The sequence below is a fragment of the Ochotona curzoniae genome, unplaced genomic scaffold (genome assembly GCF_017591425.1).
Source record: "Ochotona curzoniae isolate NIBS_2020 unplaced genomic scaffold, NIBS_Ocur_1.0 scaffold_4506, whole genome shotgun sequence".
In the NCBI taxonomy this organism is placed as follows: domain Eukaryota; kingdom Metazoa; phylum Chordata; class Mammalia; order Lagomorpha; family Ochotonidae; genus Ochotona; species Ochotona curzoniae.
In genome coordinates, this window is record NW_024467119.1 from 39,042,309 (window position 1) to 39,063,248 (window position 20,940).

Here is a 20,940-nt window from a genome sequence, read left to right on the forward strand (position 1 = left end):
TGATTCACAGAGAAACTAAGAATCTTAAGTGACTCATGGGAACAAACACATATTTCTCTATAAATTCTAATTTTAATAACTTACAGCCCATGAACAAAATTTTCTTCATCAGCTACCACTGAAAGGCTGAATGGATGAGTGTTTATTGCAGAGCATCAATTACTTGAATGTAGTCTTCCAGAAATTACAGAAACTTTTGCAGATATATGTATGTATGCATGTGTATATGTATGTATATATATACTTACACACATATACATGGTTTTATTTTTGTATATATTAAAAATAATTATACAAGGAAATGGGTCACTTTTGGTTCACTAAAGTTTCCTTTCAATTATTTACACATGAAATGGGTTCTATTTGTCAGAAGACAAGAAAACACTATTATAAGGACATGCTGATCAAATCTTCTGAATTCTTCCTTGGGGCTCTGTCTCACTAAAAGGAATTATCATTTTACAATTATGGTATGAAATCTAGCTAGCATTTTGATGTTGTGCTAAATTAAGTTGACTACAATAAAAAAGGGGAATGGTGCTACACAATGGTGCTCTTGATGTTTTGCTACACAAGAGTTGATTTTGATTTTCTATCTCTTCCTTGGAGGTCTCTTAAGAGCTTTAGACTGAGTCATCCCTCACTGCTTCTTAGTAAGGGCTATGGATATGCCAATAATGCAGGAATTTCTGACAGTTACTTTTGCAGTCAAGACATTTTGGCAATACATATGATTACAGACTATTTGTATCGCAGAAACTAGAATGTGACAGGTGCTTATTGTGGGAATACATATGGACAGCATCTAGCGCAATGTCAGAAATCATGGGAGGTCCAGGTTCTGCTACTCTCTGTCTCAGGAATAATTTCATTTAACTCTCTGGGTTTATCCTCATGTTCCCCATTCTTGTCTATTAGTTCTAGTCTATTTCTCCACAATGGGCAAGACCATGAATCACCATGACTGTCTCAGACTCACTCATAAAACTTCAGTATCTGTTTCCCAATAGCTCCAGTTTTTGTGTAAATTGTGTAGGGCAGATTACTCAGAAAGGAAGTTTGATGCCCTAAGCTCCACATTTTCCATTTTTTTGTTTCTAAGCCAAACTTTGTAAATATTGCTTAGATATCACTAAGTTCATTCATGTTAACTGTGCAATGAATAATTTGGTGAATGTATAGAATTTTGCATCCAACTACACAATCTAGTTTTACAACAGTGTTTTCAGGTAATAATTTGGCCTTTTTGTGTGCCTATGAAAATGTCCTATTTGTATAGTTGGTATCAGTGAAATTATGCTGCATGACATATTTATTTTATAAGTTTCTTTCACTGTGCATAATATTTTTGAGATCCATTTTTTATTACTATTGCTTTAGATTGTATGTTGAAATTGGTCTATGTAAGGATTCTAGTGTTGTTGTTTATACAAAGTGTTTTGGGTATTCTAGGTTCTTCTCATTTCCATAAAAATTTATGGATTGGCACTTGAACCTCCAAAATTTGTGTTTTTCTAATAAATTTCCCATTTTAAGACATTCCTGTTTTGTTGGCATAGCTGCCATTTGTGGTGCCATTGATATCACAGGTTATTACTGCACAGCTTTAAATTGATATTCCCCAATACACACTCATTTGTGGCTATAGTGAGCACCATAAAAAATAGGGTTGTTATAACACTTTCCTATTTGGTAGGGAGAGACTATAAGTATAAGGATGTAAGCCCTGGGGCCTGGCATTCTGGCCTAGTGGCTGAACCTTTGCTCTACATCATCCAGGACCTCATGTTGGCACTGGTTCTTGGCTGTTCCACTTCCCATCCAGCTCTCTGCTTGTGGCCTGGGAAATCAGTAAGGAACTTTGGGGCTCTACACTCACATAAGAGAGCTGGAAGAAGCTTCAGGTCCTTGGGTTCAGATTGCCTCAGCTGCTTGGAGAGTGACCCAATAGATGAAGCATTTTTTTCTGTCTCTCCAATGCAAATAAATAAATCTTTAAAAATGCAGTCCCTTTGCAACTGTGGCATTGTGAGACATTATGAGGCTTTGTTCGGCTCAATGTGCTAAACAGACTGTTTAGAACACATCCTCATACTTACCCTTGGGTTGGGGACTTTGTACAGTTGAGATAGCATTGACAGTTGGAAGATTAGTCATTGTGTCATTTGCAGTGACAGACTCGTTCTTTGTGATGCCATTGCTTGTGGTTCCTAATTACATAAAAACATAAGCAGCAATGAGAGGTAAAACAAATCATTAGTAAGGCTTATTAATATTCATATTAGCAACCAGTTATAGCTTGAAGATTAATTTGCTGAAAATCATCTGACCAAGTTTTAAAATCAGCATTTTGACCTTCACTTTTTACTGATTTCAGTTCATTACTTTAATGATAGTGGAGGGACATTAGACTTTCCTTTGTGCCCACTCTGAATGATATAATTTGATTATGACAGTAATTCTATAAATTAAATAGTCATCATGATTACAATTACAGATGAGGCTTGGAGAAATTATGTAATTTATCCATGGTTTCATAACTTGTAATAGGATAAAGATATGGGCTGAAGCCAAGCTTTCCTGAAGCAAAAATTAAACCACCCAGATACCCTGCTAAGGAAATGATAGCAGTTGAAGATGACACCCAGGTTTTCATACCACATGGGATAGAATTTTCAGGCAGATAAGGCAGCTAGAATATCCAGAGGAGAAAGTAAACAAGCCTTTTTATTGCATTATGTTTTGTTTGAAGGGTCAAAAAGGAAAATCAAAAACAAAAAGAATCCGAGCTTTTAAAAATTGTTATTAGAATAAGATAAAATCCAAATAACCTAAAATACAACAGTGCAACAGAAGCAAAATGATTGATGCCATTTGCTCGTTCATGGTTTAATATAGAGACTGATGAGCTAGTAGAGATGGACATAGCAGTTGGTGTGTACTTAGTGTGAGCTACAAGCGACATTCACTGGAGATACATCGGAAAGCAGCTCAGAAGATTTCTGGCACAGAGCCTGAGTTGTTAATGCTGTCCAGATACGTTAATCACCATCCACTTTGTGACATTACCGTACCATGCTAATTCTTTGTGCTCATCATGGGGAAACTGATAGTTCATAGAGAGTAGAGAAATACAGGATGCCTTCAGGTAAAAACTTGTAATAATTGGTAGGCAAGCAAGCATGAGGATAAAAGCATACACAGGAGTTCTTCAGAAATCTTTGAACTTGAGCTGAAATTGGAAAGTGTAAAAAGCCGTCCAGATGGCCTAAAGGAATGGTTTATGTAAACCAGACTCAACTGTCTTGATGATGGAAATCATGTTAAGCAAGATAAAGTGCTGCTGTATTGAAAAAATGTATAAAGAGAGCAAAATAAGAAAATATTTGCTAATGTAAAGCCAAGAATCTCGCTAAGAGAATTACTTGTTGGTGTGAAATATGATTTATAAATGAGAGTGGAGTTAGAGCCGCATTCTGTTCAGGAGAGATGTTCCAATACGTTGCACTAACTGGACCATTGAGGCAAGCTTAAATGCTTTTATGTGTAAATTAGGATATTAAAAATGGACTCAAAATGAATAGAATGAAAAATATTGAGACTGACATGGCCATAGCAGTAGATTTTCAAATTTTACTAGTAAATGAAAGTGCTTAAATCCTAGCTTAGGAGATGAAAATAGTTTTGTAACTCATGTTTATTAACATATTTGAATCCTACTCTTGTATTACCGTCTTGTTGCAAAATTTTTCTGAACTGCATTTTGGTCACAGGAAGCAGATTCTGGACCACCACTGAAGAACAGACACCTCAGAGAAAAAGAAAATCAGTCTAAAAGTAGGATTTTAAAGTTACATACTTGACTCAATTTCAGATTTCGATCTGGCCAATTTTCTTCCAGATAACAGTATGTACTGTTTTCTCTAACAGATGAGACTTGTCTCTTAAGTCTAGATAACAACATGTATTATGTTTGGCAAATGTAATTTTGCCTTAGAAAACATTATTTAATAAGAGGATTACAACATCATGAGAAAATTGGATTTATCTGTAAGAATTTTGATTTTGAAATGCATATCCTCTTGGATTTTGCTACAGGTAGGAAGGGAGACAAAAACTAAGGAATTTTATCCATATTTGATTTGGAATAAAGATACAATACAAAATATGGTTAAGAGAGTCTAATTAGTATCAGATTTAAGTGTAGAGAAGAAACCCTAACTGCCAGGATCTATTTACATGAAAATCATTGTAGATAAACAGAAGCATGGGGGCGCTGCTTTTTGAATATATTGAAAGTATTAATGTAAGAGTCATTTATTATATTTTAGGGAATTAAATCTATTAAAAGGAATAAAATGATGAGCATGAATTGCACTAAATATTTAATGTAGGGGTTACAGCAGATTAACTTGAAAAGAAGGATTTATGAATTTTAATTGTATGAAGAGGGAAATTAATAGCTTTATTTTCTTGGATTTACATGATTGGAAATACAGTGTTGTTTGTTTGATGACAGCAGCCACAACATCTGGCCTTTTTCTCATAAAAAATGAAACAAAGGGTATGTAAGTTTTTGACAAAAATTATCATTTGCTAAAATAGGAACTGAAGAATGCTTCTACAGTTGCATTCTACTACAGTTGAATGTGGTACAGTATTTAGTTTATTAAAAGATACTTTTAAAACACTTAGAAATAAGTTCAATCAAGAAAGTGATAGGTCTCTACATTGAAAACCAGAAATCATCGATGGAGAGATTGCAGCATATTAAAACAGTAAGATATCCCATGTTTATAAATTAGAAAAGTTCGTGAAAACACATGTTACGGAAACATGTACATGAACTGCAGAATTTTTGCATCAAAATAAACAAATTCGTTAATGACATTTCCCATGTAAGGTGTTTTTTATATTGGGTTTTGTGTCTAGTGCTGCTGTAAAGGTTGGACTGTAGCTATCCTTATGAAGTGGTGATTTCATTTCCTTAGGGTACATACTCAGAAAATAGATTGCTAACTCAGCCTTATTTTATCATCTCTTTAGGAACACTCAAACTCTTTTCTGCAATAACCACACAAATCGACACTCCTATGAGCAGTGCACATTGTTTCACATTTCTTCTTCTTGTCATCATTTACTAAAGTGTAAAATGCCTGTATTGTGGCATCACTGCACTGTTTGTAATAATAACCATCCAAAGGCATGAAGCATTATCTCATATAGATTAAGCAAACATGCATTTCTAGAAAATCAACAACTATCAAAATGGAGATGAGAACGAATATAATATCTGATTGATCTCTATTGGGTAAAGAGGTTGAGTTATTTAAAAACAAAACAAAGCAGAATAACACTTTCCACAAAGAAATCCTAGGATCAGACTGCTTTTCTGCTGCATTCTCATTTAGTGTAAAACTTCAACTATTCCTCCCTGACAACTGCTCCACAAGTTAGAAAAAGGAATACTTTCCAATTCACGCTGACAGGTTAAAATTACTGTAATAGCCCAAACAAAGGCCTCACACACAAAAATATTGCAAACCTACATGCATTATGAATGTAGATGTAAAATTATTAAATAAGAAAACACAATAAAATGAAGCACTATATAAAAAAGATTTTTATGCAATAACCAAGTTGAACTAATGCCAGCAATTTAAGGTTCATGAAATATGCAGAAATAAGTGTCAGGTGACATATTAGTAAAATAAAGGAAAAAACAAATGATAATCTCAATATATTAATATTGATTAAAGAAAAAAATTAAGAACAATAGCCTTACATGATAAAAAGAAAACAAAATTTAACAAACTTACTAGGATAAATTTTTTCTTCCCGATAAAACTTGTCTATGGAAACCCCAAATTTAACATCATAATTAATGATGAACCCTTTGTAATTCAAATCAGATGTATCTCCTCTCACAACTTCTATTCAACATTGCACTAAGGAAAATAGGCAGTGTAGGTAGTGTAATTATGCAATAAAATAAAGGCATTTAATCTGGAAATGAAGAAGTAAAACAATTTGCAGAAGACATATCTTGTGTACTGAAAATCTCAAAGAATACACAAACACACATACCCAAATTAAAAATGAGTTCAGCAAACAGAAAAAAAAAACACAGTATCAATACATGATAGTAAATGGCTACTCTTTACAATAGCAATGAACAATTTAAACTTGAAGTTAAGAAAAATAATCCTGCTTAAAAAAAATCACCAAATTGAAAAATGCCAGGGATATATTAAACAAAGCACTTCAATTCTTATACGTTACAAACTCTAAATATCACCGTAAGAAATGAACAAAACAGAAATGGAAAAACATTCTGTGCTCATGGATTAAAATTTAAGATAATTAAAATGACTATATTTCCCTTATTCTATTACATGTTCTATATAAAACCCAAGCTAGCTTCCTACAGAAATTCTCAAGTTGATTCTAAAATTTGTTTCGAAATTCAAGTTACTTAAAAATGATAAAATTTAGAAAAAGAGAAAACTATTTTAATGACTCATACTTTCCATTTTCAGAACTTAACATAAACTTTGTTATAATTAATATAATTAAAATATATTAATGTATATACATATAAATGTATACACATAGGTTAGTAGGCTAGATTTGATACTCCAGGAAATACAATAAAGTGCTCATGTTTATGTCAATTGATTTTCATAAAGGATGTGAAGATAACAAAAGAGGGAAACAATGATTTTTTAAATAACCAAATAGCACAAATAGACATGGACATGTGGGAAATGCAGTTAGATATCTACCTCACAACATATATAGAAACTGAAGTGTGACACTTAATAGCTAAAACTTTGCTCTTTTTATAAAACATTCAGAAGACAGTAATGAAAATCTTTGTGGCCTTAAAATGGGGAGTGGTTTCTGGGATTTCATTTCTAATGTACAAATGACAAAAGAGAGGACTAATCAATTTTAATAGAAAAAATAGAGATTTTGGTCCTTAAAAGAATATCATCCTAAAACTAAAACCCACCTATAGAAAAGGAGAAAATTCTTGCAAATGATCTATCTGATAATGTTCTGTTTTTCAGTATATAACTCCTATAATTGTACACTAAAATGACAACACATTTTTGTGTTTAAAGGATTTGAATAAACTTAATCCCAAATACTGTCTGTAGTTGGCTAATAGGCATATGAAATGTTTTAAGTATCCTTAATACCTAGCAAAAGGTAAATCAAAACCAAAATGAAATACTATTTCACATGCACTAGAATCAATACGATTAAAAACAAGGGTTATGCTCTAATATCTCCTTGCTGATGGCAATGAATAACTGCTGTGGAAATCAGTTCTTCAAAATGTTAAATAAAGAGTTTGCTACAAGTCAGCAATCCCACTCCAAGCCATGTCCCCAAGATAAATGAACAAATATCAGCACATAGAAATGTATGCACAAATGTTAACTGAAGTATTCTTTGATGTCTTGCAAAAATAAGAAATGCAAATATTCATTAACTAGAAAATATGGAAAATGTGTTATACCCATACAGCTAAATATTGTTCAGCTCAAAAAAAATATGAAGAACTACAGATAGGTTCTGCAACATGAATGAAATTGAGATGATCATGCTAAGGTAAGGAAGCTAGACACACTAGGTCAAATATTGCATGTTTTTGTTTGAGTAAAAGATCCAGAATAGGTGTATATGTGAGAAGTTAGTAGTTGCTGGAGGTTGAGAAAATAGGGAATGTAGAATGAACAGTAATACAGGGTTTCCTTATAGAGAGAGAAAAATATCTGCTGTTTGATAATGGTGATGATCACACAAACTGTGTGAATGCACTAAAAAATGCTAAATTGTCAACTTTAAAGAAGGTTTACTATTGTGTGTCAATTATAAAGACTTGAAAATGGTGGCAAAAATTTTCACTCACCTTCAACTGTAACCGTCGTAATTGAAGAAACTGTTGACATCAGAGATGTTTTTGATGATTCATTGTTGATTGTTCCTGGTTTGATAAGACAGATGACATTATTATTAGTCACAATCTGATTTCACCTGTCAAGGAATAAATAAAATTAAGTGAAATCTGGATGTGAACTGAAATTCATCTACAGTGGGACTGGACAAACTTTCATTTTTCCATTTTCCAGCTTCTTTTTCATCTAAAGGATTAGGCATTGAATGCCTGAATGGATGGTAAAAAAAAAAAATTCACATATTTTTACATGTAAAGTGAAAATGGAAAATTTCCACTACAGATGCTTACTAGAGCATTATCAAACACGCAATAAATTGCTACAAAACTAATGATTTTAAGTTATTTTCTTTTTCTCTATGGGAGAAATGATCTGGTTAGCAGAATCTACATACATTATGCTTTTTACTTCAAAGTTACATTTTATTTTGTTTATTTAGTTGTGGCAATGAAACACGCAGGTGAACACAAGCAAACAAAAAACTCTATTTGTGTATTCAGGAAACATTCTTTATGTCTCCATTCTTGGCTTTTCCTAAACTACTGGTGGGAAGCATGCAACACTTACTCAACCTTCATAATCCAAGTGTTATCAAGAGGAATTACTAGCATAGAGTAGGCACTGAGTAAATGTTTCAATGGGGCACACAGGCCACAAGGATCCAACAGGACAAAGATCTGCCTTAAAAGGTCAACATGACGTATCAGCTTGACATCCACTCTGCTACAGTTAACATTCCTTGGTTTCTTAAAATCCTTCATAACTTTCAAGATCCTTTCTTGTATCTTTTGAAAAAAGTATTTTAGTATATCCTGTGTGATTAGGGTGTTTATCTCACATTTACTATATGTCATAAATATAATTGTGCTTCTCATACTTAAATGTATGCACACAGTCTTTGAGGGAAGAACCAGTTAGCTCTGCACAGTTAACCAAATGCTTTAAAATTTTAGTCCAGATGAGAGCTTTTAAAAGGTAAGTGGCTGAAGCTGTGCATCACATACTAAGGAATCATAAGAGGAAGACAACACCTGTGCAGGATGATTGTAGGATAACGTCCAGGCAGTTAGGAAAGGGTTTTCCTACTGCCCACCACTCTGTCTCCATTGCTTATCAGGAAATATATACTCCTAAAATGATGGAAAGTGTTGCCACAGATTCTGTGAATTATAATGTAATATGGAGAGTGCCTGAGCATTTATGACTTTCTAAACATCTTTCAGACTCTTATGTGATTATATTTCAAAGGAAGAATCCTACATATGAAATTGTGTTCCACTAAGCTTTGAGTTGCCTACTCACATGATGTCAACAGCGTAAAATCAGGATGAAATGATGTGACTGAACATTTCCTCTAACTCCTCTGTTGCCTTTCTTTGCACTTCATCTGTTAGTATTCATAGTATTCACAGTGGGCTGAACTGCAGTTTTACAATTAGTTTACATTATCGTTCACTGACATGTCACATGCATTGTTTCAAAACACAAAACATGAAAATCACCTAGACTCTTACAATTACAATAGTGACTATAGAACATAGGATGTGTCAAATGTGTATAACCTTATGACTTCTCAAAGCCAATGATCCTTTTCCTTGACACCTATTCTGGATTTCTGCTTGAAAAGAGGAAGAGATATGGGTTGAGTTTTGGACTTAATTTAATATTCAGTCACTTTGGCTTCAGTTTTAGTTTTGTCTTTGCAAAACTGAAGATTCAAAAGGTTAATATTTTGACTTTTTAAAAACAAAATTGTCTTATTTAAATAGCAGAGTTATACAATTAAACACACACACATACACACTAGAAAGAGAATGGGGAGAGAGGGATCTTTTCATCCACTGATTCACCATCCAAATGACCATAGCAGAAGGCACCGAGAGCCTCTAATTTCATTTCGCTTTCTCATTGAGCACTTGGCGCCATCCTCTGCTGATTTCCTTGGCACAGCAGCAAAGAGCTGGATGGAAGTGGAGCAACTGGGATTCCAACAGGTCTCATATTGGATACTGTCATCGTATGCAATGGTTTAAGTTGCTGAAACACAATGCCAGCCCTGTCATATGTTCTCAAAATTGTGCTTCAGGAATGACCTTTTGTCAATGTCTATGATCATTACAACAATCAGTGAGACAATATTTATAACTGAATCATAAATTATTTTACTTTTTATTTTGGTTATTTTTCCAGTTTCAGTGAAGTAAATTAACAAAAAATGTGTATATCTAAAGTGTACAAAGTGTGATGTTTTGGTATATAATTTGTGAAATTATTCCTACAGTGAAAATGAAACATATGTATCTCTTCACACAGTGACCTTGTTTCTTTTTTTGTTGTTGTAAATACCAAGGACAGTACTTTGATTATTTGTTAATATATTAATGCTTACTTTAAAAAAATGAATGAACATTTATGCACTTTAAAGTGATCTTCTGTATTATTAAATGCAAATGCTAAAGTATGAATGCATATTAATTATTAAAGATTAAATTTTGCAGTATCAATAACATTAATTTCTATTAATTTATGTATAAAATAATTATTACATGTCCTGAAGTATATAATTAGAGTGAGATTATTACATTCAAATGTATAAATATGTATGTGTGTTTGTCTTTAAGGATATTACATTGAGTCAACAAATGTTTATGAACGACTAAATTTTTAGAATATAATAATTCTCTGTAAAATTGCATAGTCAGGGCCCGGCGCGGTGGCACAAGTGGTTAAGGTCCTTGCCTTGCACGCCTGGGATCCCATATGGGCGCCGGTTCTATCCCGGCAGCCCCGCTTCCCTTCCAGCTCCCTGCCTGTGGCCCAGCAAAGCAGTCGATGACAGCCCAAAGCTTTGGGACCCTGCACCCGCGTGGGAGACCCTGAAGAGGCTCCTGGCTTCGGATTGGCATGGTATCGGTCCGTTGCGCTCACTTGGGGAGTGAATCATCGGACGGAAGATCTTCCTCTCTGTCTCTCCTCTCTGCATATCCACCTTTCCAATAAAAATAAAAATAATAATAATAAAAATTGCATAGTCAATCAGCATTCTTAGCATTTTCCAAAATGACTTTTTGAACCTGTGTTAAATTCCACTTAGGTTACAAATGTTTCAATAAAATCTATAATTTGCAAACATTTCTTATTTTGTAATGATAAACTAAAAGCAAGATAAACATTCTTTTTTGATATACTACAAAAAAGGAGAACCAAAAATTCAAGTTCAGGGCTGCACCAGGTGATTAATTTTCTTTTTTTATGTAAGATTTATTTTATTTTTATTGGAAATGCAGAAGTACAGCAAGAAGGAGAGACAGAGAGAAAGATCTTCTGTCCACTGGTTCACTCCCCAAGTGGCTGCAATGACCAGAGCTACGCCAATCAGAAGTTAGGAGCCAGGAGCTTTTTCTGGGTCTGCCACTGGGTGCAGGGCCCCAAGGTCATCCTCAACTGCTTTCCAAGGCCACAAGCAGAGAGCTGGATGAAAAGTGGAGCTGCTATGACAAACCTGACACCCATATGGCAAGAACTTTAGCCACTAGGATACTGTGTCAAACCCACAGGTTGTTAATTTTCAACTCAAACTTAACGAATAATAGAATAAGATTGCACAAAGAACTGCTATGGAGTAAAATAAACTAACCATGTTAAGTTTTCCCCAATTATCTTATTAGGGAAATCAGAAAAATCATATTTTTGTATTTATTCTTTGCAGTTTCATTTTGTCAGTTCCTATATAAAAGATCCTCATTTTATGTTGGTGACATTCAGTGTCTGACAAATGTTGATTTTTAACTCCAGTCACTTGGCCTTTGCAAAAAATATGCAGTGCACTTGATGTACATCTAGGACAAAGCTAAGTCCCATCTCCCTAATTGGGTAAATCTGTAAAAGCAAGTCCTGCTTTGGACAAAACTCTATCAATCAGTTCTGCCACTGTGACTCTGCCTCTGTAAGAATTCTCTTACACATTATCCATTTTTCTGATGACAGAATTTCTGCCCTTGGCAATAGGAAGAAAATTTATGTACTTTAGATAGACATAAGCATTATTAAGAAAAAGTCTTTTGGCCTTTTAACTGAGAAAATCTGACTGGAAAGCTTTAAAATGAAAATATAACAGCTTATCCATGTCCCATATTTTTGGAAGCACCTTAAGAACCATTTTCATCAGAGGAAGGAGGACTAAGGAACTGCTGTGTGTGTGTGTGTGTGTGTGTGTGTGTGTGTGATATTTTCTTTTGGGGCTGGCTTATTTGGCTTATTTAACTAAGCATAGTGGCCACCAGTTGCATCTGCTTTAGTGAAAAAGAGAAGTTTTAGATGGTAATCTTGAAAAGTGGGTGCAAGTATAAAACTCCCAAATTTAAACATTTCCTAGACTTGAAATCAGGAAGCCAAATACAACTGATCTTCAAAAAGTTCATGGAAAATGTACATTATGAGAAAACTAGACATAGATGTCCAAATGTTTTGAGATTAAATAAACATCTTTTAGTTTCATTTTCCCACAAACCATTTACAGCACCCTTGTATACTGACATACTGTATAGAACATGAAAAGTTTGGCAAAATGTTCATTGTTTGCATACTGTACTTTGATGATATTGTCTTTAGGAGCCCAGGAAACATCCAACATACAGGACCTAATGCACATGCAACCTTACTAAGTCATGAGAAGCAAGCACATCAGATGATGAGAAGCGGCCTTGCTTGTTCTTCTCCTCTGGGTTTCTCCAATTCCAGAGACACCAGGGATTTCCCAGCTGCACAGTCACCATCCCAAGCTTTACCACTTCTAAGGTGTTGACTGGAATTGCGTCACCTGCTTAAATCCCCTCCAGTCTCAGCAGAACATCCAGGATGCATTTCCTCCACTTATTCCATCCTATAGTATATTTGTGTTTTATTAGATTTTAATGTTTAAAATGTCTAGAAATACATATTAAATATATCATCATGATATTGTTAGTTTGTGACATTTGCTAACATCATAATATCTTTGTAATAAGTTATTTACATAGTTTGATATGCATATTATGTATTTTAGGGTAAAATGATAAGAAGTCTAGATTCCTTTCAAAACACTTTAATAATCAAAGCTTAATAAGTGGAATAAAACAATAAATGAAAGAAGGAATGAAGGAATGAAGGAATGAAGGAGGGAAGGAAGAGTGGGAGGATGGAAGAAAGGAAGGAAAAGGATGTATAGGTAAACAGGGATTTGGAGAGATGGGCACTTGGAAAACAATTATAATATTCTCTATTTGGGGGTATATCTGATCACTTTTATAATGAAAAATTAATTTAAAAAAAAGTTGCCCTGACCTATTACAATTTATACACTTGCAGAAGTATAATTTAAAACACAACTAGAAACTTCTGTAGAACACAGACAAGAAATTAATTAGGTAATATAAGTCAACAGAAGTGTTAAACAGAGAAATTGAAACGAATACATGCTTGCTTAAGAGTGTGAGTGCATGTATGCGACAATGTACATTTAAAAACTCAAGTGTTCTATGAACTTTCCATTGTAAGCACAATCAACAGTAAATTCGCTAAAAATGTCTCAGTAATGGTTTATTTGAACTTTTAAAACCAACGGACAAGATGCATTTCTGGTGCTACCAAATACAATTCTGTTAGAATTACTTCACTGACCCCTATGTCTATCCTTTCATGGTTGCTTAACACAGTGGTCAGGTTTGTGTTTTTATAAGGACAATGTTAGGGGCCCAGCGCGATAGCATTGTGGTTAAAGTCCTTGCCTTGAATGCACCAGGATCCCATATGGGCGCGGTACTAATCCCAGCAGCCCTACTTCCCATCCAGCTCCCTCCCTGTGGCTTGGGAAAGCAGTCCAGGATGGACCAAAGATTTGAGACCCTGCACACCCTCATGGAAGATCCAGAAGAAGCTCCTGGCTCCTAGCTATAGATTCGCTCAGCTCCAGCCATTGCAGCCACTTGGGGAGTGAATCATTGGATAGAAGATCTTCCTGTCTCTCCTCCTCTCTGTATATCTGCCTTTCCAATAAAAATACATAATTTTTTTAAAGGACAGTGTTGTTTAACATGGGTCTTTATAAACAGGGCTAGGAATTTGCCTAGAGGGAAATTACAGTTTGATGTAGTTAGCACAAGTTTTTAAATTCAAATTTGGGGGTCTGTATGTATCAGCAGCAATTGCATGTAGTTATATTTTCTAAGAGTATTATAATTCATCTGGGAGTACAGGACTGTAACAATTTCAGAAAATACAAAAAAAAAATACAGTCTGTGGCAGTTGACTGGAGGTCATTTGCCATGACTTCAGATTATGTATTGTAGAGTTTCCCATGATTGGAAACACAGATTGTACAAAACTGAGAATGCAGTTTGCCTTGTTGCTTTCTTTGTGGGATGCTCTCCTTTGCTTTATTGGACAGATACTTGAAAAACTGGCTTGGTTTCTTGTTAGAATCAAATCTTATGGATGCAGTGGACTAAGGTCCTATTCATTAAAGCTATGCATTTCAGTGCATGTGAAGGCTTTAACTGGTCTTCTGTATGTGTTTCAGCTCTGCCTCATAATGAAAATTAAAGGAGGGATGAAGAGATGAGAGGGATAGCAATAGGAACTGCAGTCATTGACTCACCAGGGTTAGTAATTGGTTGGTCTTTCTGCAGGCCTAGCATTTGAACTAATTTTTTTGCTGATAGGCAATCAAATCTGTTTTCCTTCTCCATAATTTGTTGAACTAGAATGAGATGCCTCATTGTATGTGTGTTTTAGGATGAGCAATGCATTGTGGATTGAACTACCAACCTCCTGAGTTTTTAACAAAATGAATCTAATGGCTTTTAAAATCCTTCTGGACAGAGAAATAAACCTTTAATGCCCAGCCAGAAAAGATGATAATGTTATCATTCAGTCCAGTAATGAGAATGATGACACTGTTGCTGACAAACACAAATTAATTTTATTATCAGATCATATAACCAACAAAATCAGTCTGTTTTAATGTAATTTTATTTGTTTATCTGTGCATAAGTGGATAACTATGATGTTTAAGAAGATACTTCTATGACTTGATGCATCATTTTTTATTCTCTAAAAATAAACTTTATGTAGCACTGACAACATGATTATTTTCAAATAGGAAGTGATTCCAAACAATATCCCCAAAGAAGCCAACTGAAATCCCAGAGCTCTGTATACAAGGCAACATGTGAATTTCAAAATAGTGAAATAGCACAAAGATTTATATCCACCTAATATGAGACCCCAAATTATTTCCATGTGTTAAATTAGATAACTTAGCTTTTTATTGTTGTTAAAGTGAGACTATTCAGTCAGTGTTCAAAGTACCTGGAGGAGATGTGCCAAGTGTCGATTTGTGAAGATTAGGTGGTGGTGTTACACTTGTTGCTGTTGTAAATCTTAATTCATGATTTGGTGATGACGATGTAGAGGTCCCCGTATTTTGAACATCTGAAAAAAAAGTAAGTTGTGTTAAAGTAGTTACATTTACATTTGCTTTGCTGGTTAATAGATTAATATTTCAAGCACATTTAAATGCAGAACATTGTATACACACCAACCAGTGTGGCATGGACTTGAAATCAATGTCTTGGTTGTAAGAATCTGTACTTAGCTTAATACTCTTTCACCACCTCTGTTTCTCATCAAGAGCATGAATTTTTAAGATTTCTGTCAGGAGTAGTCCATGGTTCTGACACTGAACTCCCATAATGAAAAAGCAGGACCTAATCTCCTGTCTTGTCCCTTATTCCATTACTCAGTGATTTAAGAGGGATATCCAGCTAGCTTCACAAGATTCTAAACTTCAAACTCAGTCATTTGTTTCTCCAATCACTAAGAACCTCGATGGCCAGTGTTTGTTTATGGGTGATTTGTGTTGGGGAATTCCAGGTCGGAGTAGAACGTAACTGCCACCTTCAGACAATTTCCAGATCAACTGGAGCCCATCTGACCATCATCAGTTCCCTAAAGCGCATGCATAGCATCACTGAACCAGCAAAGGAAGGTCACCGGCTTCACTGAATAACCGGGAGCTTGGACACGGGCTGACCCAATGTGTAAGTAAATGTCACTCTTAACTTCTCAGAGCCAGGGAAGTAAGCCATAGCTGCCCACTCTTTTCTCTATGCTTTGTGATAACTACTTCCTTCCTTCCACAGATTCAGCATTAGTAATTGGCTTTCTATGTGTCAAGCAAGCAGACCCAGCTTGCAGGTACTCTAGCAATCCCTCCAAGTAGTTTGGGGTGTCATTAACGGTGCTCCAACTGTACAATTTATGAGAAAGCTAGTGAAGAATAAATGTGTAAATTTGAAATGTAACATCACTTGTAAGCCAATAAACTAATTGTTAGATTAAGTAATTGTGCACTTTGTAAGTGGGCGATTTACTAAATATTATTGAAGGCATTAAAGTTATTAAACAAGGCCTAGCATGGTAGCCTAGTGGCTGGAGTCATTACCTTGCACGTGCCATGATCCAATATGGGTCCCGCTTCCCATCCAACTCTGCCTATGGCCTGGGAAAGCAGTCAAGAACAGCCCAAAACATTGGGACTGCACCTGTCTAGGAGACCCAGAAGAAGCTCCTGAATCCAGATCGGCTTAGCTCTGGCCATTATGGCCACTTGTGATGTGAATCAGCTGGTGAAAGACTTCCTCTCTGTCTCTCCTCTCCGTATATCTGACTTTCCAATAAAAATCAATACTTTTTTTTTTAAAAAGTTATTAAGTAGTAAAACATCAATATTAGTAAAGATTTTTCTAATGTTTATTTTTTTCTCATTTACTTGAAATGCAGAGAGACAGAGATTGATCAGTGATCATGTATCCCTTGCTTTATTCTTTAAATGCCTATAATAGCCAGAAGTGGGTCAGACTGAAACCTGGAGCCCAGGACTATGGGGGTGGCAGGAGCCTAAACACTTGAGGCACCGTCCACTGACTACCAGAACTCATCAGTGAAGAGCTGGATGGGGAGCAGAGTAGTTGGGACTTGATTCTGTGCTCTGACATGTGGATGTGCATACCCCAATTGGCTGTTTAACCTGCCGTCCCACACTGCCCGCCCCTTTTAAATGTTCTTGTTGTGAAGCACTCTTCTAAAACACATACATCTTGTCTCTCTGTATTTTTGTGTAAATACATTTTCAAGAAATACAACAATCCCAGCATGCTTAAATTTTTGGTAATGGAACTACCATAAATCAGTATTTTTCAAATCATTTATGTTTTTAAAAGACAATGATACCTTGGCAACAAAAGGGTTGAAGGGACTGTATTATAATCCACTGTATAGGTTTCATTTTTATCAGAATTTCTAAAATTTCTGTTGTAGGGAGTTTGGGGAAAGGAAAGGAAAGGGAAGGGAAAGGAAGGGAAAGGAAAGGAAGGGAAGGGAAGGGAAGGGAAGGGAAGGGAAGGGAAGGGAAGGGAAGGGAAGGGAAGGGAAGGGAAGGGAAGGGAAGGGAAGGGAAGGGAAGGGAAGAAGCAGGACTTGATATGGAAGACAGACTGTCTGGAATCTTGAGTTCACACAATGCTGGTGCCAGAAACCAAGGTCAAACTCTGCAGGCAATGGCCTGTAAGTGGGCAAAAGTCCAAGACCAAGGTCAAGACCTGCAGTCAAGAGTCCACAGCCAGGCAGCAATCCAAACCCTCAGGTCTGTGGGCTTGAAGATATACTTGAGACAGTCATTGCTGACTTCTGTGCATGGGTCACAATGTTGTCTCTGATCATCAAGCATTGGCTATTTAACATTAACATAGGCTGTGGTTATCAATGTGCCACATCAACTCAAGTAATCAGACTCCCTTAGAATTTCAGCAAAAGATTGAGGCAGTGAGATTTCCAGATTGACCTTCTTCCTCAGAGAAGAGGGCTTCCCTCACAGTCGTTCTTGTATCTGCCTCATTTCTTATTTTCTCAATTGCACGTCACTCCCTCTCTAAGCCTGTTCATGCAGCTGCAGGCAGTGATAATTTCCATTGAAATATATGCAGGAACCAGTCTTCTGTAACAGCTGGAGTTGGCAAAGATCATCACCACATTATGTTTTTCAAAATAAAGTATGTAGGAAATAGCTCTCATGATGCATGAAAAAACCATTTTGTGTAAAAGTATTATAACATTAACATTTTTATAATCTTTTCAATACTGCATTTTACTGCTCTCATCTCTGGATATTTACTGTTATGTTAAAAATCACAATGAAACAGATACATGTATACAAAGATTTTGGAGAAAAATTTATGCCATGAAAGGCATTTTAATGTCATTACTTGGTCTATGAAAAGCACATGTAACACAGTGTGTTAGTTAAGAAGATGGATTCTGAGTAATAAAGCCCAATACTTAAATCTCAAACTTCGTATGCCTTTATAACAAATGAATGTTGTTAGTGTGGCTCTCCAACTTAAATTACAGTCAACATTTCCTTCTTTTGAGTGTAAAGATACAATGATCTGTCATGTTAGTGAAAAAGCAGTATCTCAGATGTCATGGGATAGAGTATATACACTATTCCAATTTATAAACGGATATACTCAGAAATGCTAGTTCTCAGCACTGACCTTGTTTATAGACACAGTGAGCAGAAATCTTTTGATGTATTCAGCAAACAGGGATGTGTTGAACACATATAGAAATGACAAAATTGCTTTTGCACAGGGTCTTTAGAAATCAAATCAAAAGCTTTGTTAATCCCTGGAGGTGCACATCACACCATTGGTCCTATCCCTGATCTCTAGTGTTTAACAAGAGACAGGAAAACAGTCTCTATGAGCTTCTGCTTCCCTCATTAGTCCTCTTTCCCCAGCTGTCTTCCTTTTAATTTAGATATCAATGAAGGAACACTGATTTCTAAGCTTACATCTAAGTCGAAGAAAGTTTTCGAAGATGTAAACCAGAGAAATTAGAAACTTTCTCTACAAATGGATTGAATGATCTTTGTTGACTTCCAAAATATTAGCAATATAATTTTCTGAGCATAATCAATAGAGGTATTTCTTCTGCTTCCTCTCTCTGTCGCTCCATCATCCTTCTGTCTCTCTTTCTGCCTGCCTGCCTTCTTCCCGTCCTTCTTTCCCTCCTCCCTCCTTCATTCCTTCCTTCTTTCTGTTTCCTTTCTCCCTACCTTTACTTTCTCTTTCTTTTCCTTTCTCTTTCTTCCTTTCTCTTTCCACAACATTTTTTTGGGCAACTACTTATATGAATGTCAAGAAAGATACAACAAAGCACCAATAAACATACATATGACATTTGAAAAATGCAATCTGGTAGAGAACATAATAGTTTTGTTTAATAAGTAATAAGTAAATAAGTAAATAAGTAATAAGTAAATATTCTATTTGAGTTGTATAGATTAGTGTTCTTCAAACTGCACATGGTGATTCAACTAAAGGTAATTAAATGTTTTTAGTGAATTGCAACCAAATTTTTTGCCAAGTTAAAAAATGAGCGATACACTATTAGAATATTACTGCAAGTTGTGGAGGCTTCCTACATGAAGTGTTCGTATAGATGTGTGTATATGGGTAAGTATGCCCAACACAAGTGCCAATATAAAATGTATCACTTAGTTAATTCCAGTTGAAATTTTGGAAGCTTCTGGCAAAAAAAAAAAAGAAATTGGCAATATTTCACAAGCTGACCAACCTGGGAACATGAAAAAAGGAATAGTTAGTGAAAAGCTAACAAAGAACTAGACTTCACATGTCTAACTAGGGACAAGAATGAGAATAAATCAGGATTTGGAGCATCAAAATCAGAAATATTTGGGAGCACTTCAAACAACTATGTTTCGCAGAATGAAAATGAGGAAACTAATGAAGCAGCATGGTGGACATTGAGGAAATATTAGAGGCCAGAATGCATTACAGAGGACGTGACCACCAACCCTGGTACTTGGAATAGTTTGAATCACTGGGGAGCCACAGAGAATGTGAAAACAGAGATTTCAATGTAGAAAAAAGTTGCAGGGGAAGCTGTTGTTGAATGGAACTACAAATTCCCATCTTTATATCTATCCCTCCCCTGTCCTCCTGCCATCACCAAGTGGAATCAATGATCTCATATCCATTAATTGACATGATGTAGACCAGAGGTAGGCATATGTCCAACTTCTGATGTGCTAAAATTGGCAAGTGCTGAGGCATACTTTTGCTCCTCATCACCCTTAAATATATCAGCATCTTTCAAATAGTTTGTTAAAAATAAAATTAAAACATGACTATATTTGGGTGCAAATTTTGCTGAAATCTGTATATTCAAGGGTTTTTTTTTATCAGTTCAATGAAAATTTGTGTTATAAAAGGAAAAAATAGTGGATTTCAAAAATTTCACCCTATAAGAGAATTAACTTTTAATTTAGTTTCCCTCAATTCCTTTGAAGTTCTTAGTTTTTGGCAATTGATTTCCTCTGAGTAAACACTAACCTATTAGCACTCATTAACACCTTCATTAGCCTTAGAATTTGCTCAGTAGAGACCCCCTGCTTAGGAAAGGGCTCAGAATTGCTAAAAGTATTGTGTTATGTGCTAAGTTCAATAGAAGTACTTTCTGTGGAATAAACAATCTAGTCCATAAAACATTAAAAGACCGACACTCATGATCACCATTTTGAATAGGCAGGCTCAAAAAGAATTAATAGTTTCATTACATTATGTTGCACACTGGGAAAGTGTTGTAGTTGAATTTTTAAATTAAACTACCTTGCAACCACCAGTATATGCATAAGCTGATTGAGGCGAAGGACCCTATACTGGCAATCACATACAAGAATCAGGTCTGGGATCACCTCAGACAAAGTTTCTTTGGGGATCCCTGCAACTGAACTGCTGATCTCATAACCCAAACCATGAAGAGACTATGTCAGCCAGTGGATTTTGAAGAAATTTAATCACAATTGGAATGGCGAGATTGGCAGCAATTTAGAACTGTTGAACTATCAAAC

General features: G+C 35.4%; 1 protein-coding gene across 1 annotated transcript in view; it reads right to left on the bottom strand.

The window, feature by feature from the left end:
- Nucleotides 1–20,940, bottom strand: part of EMCN (endomucin) — a 72,414-nt gene that overhangs the window by 22,993 nt on the left and 28,481 nt on the right. Inside the window, exons 2-4 of the mRNA XM_040967194.1 lie at nucleotides 15,315–15,437; nucleotides 7,922–7,996; nucleotides 2,100–2,210 (exon numbers count right to left, since the gene is read on the bottom strand). Coding sequence (XP_040823128.1) covers nucleotides 2,100–2,210; nucleotides 7,922–7,996; nucleotides 15,315–15,437 — 309 coding nt within the window. The remainder of the gene's footprint in view (nucleotides 1–2,099; nucleotides 2,211–7,921; nucleotides 7,997–15,314; nucleotides 15,438–20,940) is intronic.